Source organism: Sipha flava, unplaced genomic scaffold (genome assembly GCF_003268045.1).
Source record: "Sipha flava isolate LNK unplaced genomic scaffold, YSA_version1 114_pilon_pilon, whole genome shotgun sequence".
Lineage (NCBI taxonomy): Eukaryota > Metazoa > Arthropoda > Insecta > Hemiptera > Aphididae > Sipha > Sipha flava.
Window position 1 is genome coordinate 1340791 of NW_020271737.1, and position 5750 is coordinate 1346540.

The window sequence follows — 5750 nt, forward strand, 5'->3', positions numbered from 1 at the left end:
GTAATAATAAATATACTGGATGATTGATTTTACGTAGAACTTTCATTATTTCGCTGTTATGGCTCTTTTCAAAATAATTCTTTTACATAATGATAAGTCAATATAGAACAACATTTTTCTAAAGAAAATATTTTTTTATTATTTTTATCATTGTTATTTTTAAGGTTGTTACTTTTTTAATGACAAGGATAATTTTTTATGGGATATTTCGTAAAAAAAGTGAAACTTAAAAAAATACAATAATAAAAAAAATTAATCATAGAAAAATATTGTTTTATATTGATTTAAAATTATGCAAAAAAAATATTTTTAAAAAAGTCATTGATTTGCGAAATAATGAGTGTTCTACGTAAAATCAATCACTCTGTATATCATCTAAATTAATAAATGCATTAATTGATAGCTGTTGTTTGCAAATGTATTTATTACATTTTCTTTGTTAATTGTTATATCTTGTTCACAAGCTATGCGCATCAATCTTTCTAATCATGCCTCTACCATTGTGAATCGCAATCTTGTCTTAATTAATTTTAATTTTTAAAAACTTCGTTTGGTAGTAGCACTTGAAACTGGCAATATTACTCCAATTTTCACTAATATATAAATATTTGGTAGTACATATTTTATGCTTGAATGCGTAAACAATTGAAATATATATAATAGTGAACTAATATTCATGGAGTTGCTAGGTAAGCTAATAGCTTCTTCTTCCCCAGAATCCGAATTAACATCATTACTGTCACCATCATAAGATATTAGATCAGTCTTATGAAGGTGCTTAGGCAAATGACATGTTTTTTCCAAATCAGAAAAATAGTTTATAAGGATCTCTTGCATCTCTTGAGCACTTGGTTGGCATGGTCCTAATTTTAAAATATACTGCTTTTGTTCAAATGTAAATTTCTTGTTCATATCAGAAAATCTTACAGGATAATTTTCATTAAAATTTTCATATAGGCCTGTTCAAAATGTAGTATATTAATTTATAAAAAGTTAAATAGTTAAATATTAAAATTAAATTAAATTTGAAATTATAAATTAGCAATATCCTTACGTCCTTACTGTCTTGTTAAGTGTTTCGGTATTCATGTAGCGAATTAAACAAATTTTATGTCAATGCCGTATAACAAATTGCAAATTATTAAGACCGAACGAACGCACTACACAGAATGCCAGATGCCTACTATAATTTGTCGATAACAGTCGGCGTACCTACTAATATAATCATATAATAATTATTATTATGTTACATCGTTATCGTCGTCGGAATCGTTTTCGTCGTAATTGTTGTCGTCGGACGGCGACGACGTGACAAAAATAACCAAAAGTTAAACCAAAGTAAAAACCCATAATATAAAATTAATATTCTCTTTCTCGGTACCTACGTACCAAGTTTTTTTTGACTTTTTACATTTTTTTCTGGGGGGGTTGAGACCCGGGACCCCTACCCTCGTAAATACGCCACTGGTGGAATAGTTCATTCAAAAAATTAGTTGGAACAACTAATCCGAGTTTTTGGACAGTTTTACGGACAATCCAGTTGGATGAATGTGGAAATAGACTGAATAAGAAACATATATCCAAGGCTAAAGATAGTAAATTATTTGATTTATGTAACCAGCATCAACAAAAACAAATATCTAATTACGAATTTTTAAATTATATTTATTTTATATGTTGTTTTAATTTTATTTTAGATTTTTAATTTTTAATTTATATAACAGAAATCATTGCAATTTTATTTGCCATTATAATACATAACACACATACTATAAAATGAAATATAAAATTTTACTGTTCATTATATGTATAATATATACTATGAGTAAGTCTAAATCTTGACACCGCAAATACCATATCGTAGTATATATATTATATATTATACATATATAATATGTATATAATAGTACAAAGTGTCTGCGTTTCGCATTTTAAACAATAGAACGTACAAAGTAATCCTTTACTCAGTATAGTCTATAGCAGGGGTCACCAACATTTTCAAACAAGTGAGCTACATTTGACATTTAAGTCCCTGGTGATCGGCTTCCAGGAGAATTTAGGTCTTTAATTTTTTAATCTAATGATCCCATTATCCGATTAATCCGATTATTTTACGTGATCCACCGATAGTGGTAAAATTCAATTTTACAACGATCGAATGGTTGGCACCCCTGATCTATAGTATTAAAATTTAAAAACAATATTTCTTTGGTATATTTTAATTAAATGTTGTATTAGCACTATTGTCACAATATGAAAAATAACAAATAATCATATATATTAAAATATAATAAAACAAAAAAAAAATTAGTTAACAAAAGGTAATACTTAAATAATAATTATTTAATACAAAATATAAAATAATAATATAGGTATATATATGAATAAAAAAACAATGGTGCATACAATAGTAATTATTTACTTTCTGAAGAATAAAAAAGGAATATAAAATAATAATCCGAATACATGTGTTATAAATTATAACACACGTATTCGGAATATTGCTCGGAATACTGCCGGTCGACCTAACACTGCTCGTGTGTACATGCGTACCTATATGCTCCTGGTATCTGAGAGAAACACATTTAATGTTTTCACCCGTCAAATTCATAACTATTTTATTATTTAAAAATTTGCATTTTTAATCTTTTTAAATCTTTTCAAAAAATATAGAATTAAGAATATACTATTCATTTAATTACTTTTAGTAGATCGTCCCGTCGTCCAAACCACAAGCCACCACTGTATTTTATAATAAAATCAAACATAAAAGTGTCATTTTTTTCTAGACCTTTAAATATTAACCAAAAAAATAATCGTAAAATAATAGACAAATATTCAAGAAACTATTTATGAAGGCTTTAATTAATTATGCATAATACTCGGTTAGTAATTCCAATAAATAAAACTAAAACTTATTGTTATCACGATAGATAAATGTTATTATTATTATTATTATTATTGAAGTGATAAATAAAAATATTTAATCACGTGATCGACTGATTAGAATGAAACGACTGAACGACACGCTAATAAAACGCATGCGCGTCGTAAATCTGCTACGTAACAGTCAGTATACCGCCCCACCACTCTTTTATTTTTCCAAGCCCAACTTAGTGGGTATGGAATTAGAGACCCCAGACCCAGGGGATCTGAGTTTTTATGGCCACAGAGTAATTTCCACCGTTCGGGAACAAAATCCCCCGCCCCCCTAATTTTAAGTTGTTTATAACTCAGTGGGATTTCAATTTAATCATCCCGAGTCAACTTGGAACCGTTCCGGAGGTGCGAGATTACAGATTTCCGCTCTAGGGAACGGGGCATTCCCTACCCCCTTTTTGGTTTTTTGCTTTTTTAATGTATTTCAGTATTTCAATCCAGGAGGTCACTAGGACCCACCCCACCACTGGGAAACGTGGGAGTTTCAAATTCCTCCCTCCCTTGCTAACCTCAATGGAAGAGATCAATTGCCATTGGTGTTAAGTGGAGACTTTAATGCAGCGCTTCCCAAACTTATTTTTCCGCGGTGCCTTTTTTTGGACCCAATTTAGCCACGGTGCCCTGGTGTGACTAATATTTAAGACAGAAAAAAAAATACTTATTGATAACCAATTTTATTGATTTTATTAAAATTTTACTTAATTATAAATTAATGCATTTTTAAACTTAAAAAATAAATAAAAATTATTGTTATTATGATTATAATTATTATATAAAAATATTATAAGGTTAAAATGAGAATATCCAAATATACAATAGAAAATATTACATTATCTGTATATATAAAACAGTAAGCTGATTAACTGCTATCAACGCACAGCTCAAACCATTGGACGGATCTGGCTGAAATTTGGCATACAGATAGCTATTATGATGTAGACGTGCGCTAAAAAAGGATTTTTCGAAATTTTGAATTTAAAGGGTTAAAATCGGTTTAATATTTTTTGACCAGGTCGATAACTGCGCTATTGAAAATGAATTGAAGCGCTCGGCCGAACAACGGGACAAGTGCCACTGAGCGCATTTTACAATGGAGGCGTTTAAAATATTACGGACCATTTCCACGACTTAAAACTAAACTTATTATTGCTTATTATTGCCTTTTAATCTATTTTTATTGTAATTTCAATGCGGTAGTGAACATATACAATAAATTGTACTCGTGCCCCGATACTCCATCGATAATCGTAATATTGCCGAGATTGACGCTTGTCCCGTTGTTCGGCCGAGCGCTTCAATTATATTAAATAAAACTATTAAAAAATTATTAAAAAACTATTAAAAACTATTTAAAAACTATTAATTTTATTTTTGGTAGTAAATGACGGGTATTGCATAAATATTAAACAAAAAGATCCCGCAATAGGTGCCAAAACAAATAAGGATGTTAGTTCAAAAAATTATTATGCATATCCGTTGATGATTAGACGCAATCAGGACTAAGTTATTTTACGATGCATAAGCTTTATCAACAATTCATGGTCGAAATATATATAAAGATAGATAGCGAACGATTTCGATTTCAAAAAAACTGTCTCTGCATCAAGTTTTTACTCATATAGAATAATGGTCAGAGAAGGGGAAGACAACTATTTAGTTAATTATCGTTCTCTTTTCAGTCAATATTTGGTAGATGAGTATGCCAAAATTGAAAAACTAAATTACATCAAAAACAACCAAGCTAAATTGCGTGCAGATAGTTATATTCATTTAAAAGATGCGATTGGACGACGAGACATAGATGCTAATCAGTTAGGCCAAATGGTTATACTCCCGTCAACTTTTACTGGTGGGCCAAGGTACATGCACGAAAGAACACAAGATGCTATGACCTGCGTTAGACATTACGGTCGTCCTGACCTTTTTATTACTTTTACATGTAATCCTCGCTGGGACGAGATAAAAGAGCTCTTACTTCCCGGTCAAAGATCATATGATCGACATGATATAATTGCAAGAGTGTTTCGGTTAAAAGTCAAAAAGACCATGAACTTATTGACAAAAGGTAAAATATTCGGAGAAGTGAGATGCTATATGTATTCAACAGAATACCAAAATGTAGAGAGGTTCAGGTAGTTGTAAGCTATAACTTATCGAATAGGTTATGATAATAATCATTATCTTAAAAACTAAATTAATATGTATAAAATATTATTTCAAAAATCTTAATTAATTTAAATTTCAATAGATTTAACAAAATTTAACCTTGGCAGGTTACATACATTTATATACTTAAACCCGGCAACGACGGGTAATTCAGCTAGTTTGCTATAAAGTTTTTTTGAAAACAATAAAGAAAAACAATTTTATACATTTTAAACTATTTATTATGAACCATAGACCGCAGTGCCCTTAGAAAGTGGTCGTGGTGCCCCTAGGGCACCGCGGTTCATAGTTTGGGAACCGCTGCTTTAATGTAAACTTTGCTTCAAAACACTCCAAACCACTTATACATTTTTTGAAATTAAATTAAATTTGTTTCGGAAAAAAATCTTTTTTCGAAACAAACTTAATTTAATAATGAATAATGATCCAATGACACCAACAACAAGATCAGGAACTACGATTGATGTGATTTTTACACGGTACCTAGCTAATGTACAATCAAGAACTTAAATATCCTATTTTAGCTATCATAAACCAATAACGTCTACTTTTTCAAAAGAAATATCTACCGACAAATACATAAAATTAAAAATAATGCATTGTATACGGATTTATGGTAGATATATTCGCATTATTTAGACTTT

The 5750-nt window shown here is 29.8% G+C and overlaps 1 protein-coding gene across 2 annotated transcripts; it reads right to left on the reverse strand.

The window, feature by feature from the left end:
- Positions 1 to 321: 321 nt before the first annotated feature.
- Positions 322 to 2909, reverse strand: LOC112690564. 2 transcript variants are annotated; one of them, XM_025564607.1, is made up of 2 exons: positions 2703 to 2909; positions 322 to 959 (listed from the first exon to the last, which is right to left on the reverse strand). In XM_025564607.1, exon 2 carries the CDS (start codon positions 910 to 912, stop codon positions 538 to 540), a length of 375 nt encoding a protein of 124 aa, XP_025420392.1. In that variant the 5' UTR covers positions 913 to 959; positions 2703 to 2909; the 3' UTR covers positions 322 to 537. The 2 variants fall into 2 exon arrangements, with proteins under 2 accessions (XP_025420392.1, XP_025420385.1); XM_025564600.1 differs by lacking the exon at positions 2703 to 2909 and adding an exon at positions 1055 to 1637.
- Positions 2910 to 5750: the final 2841 nt, after the last annotated feature.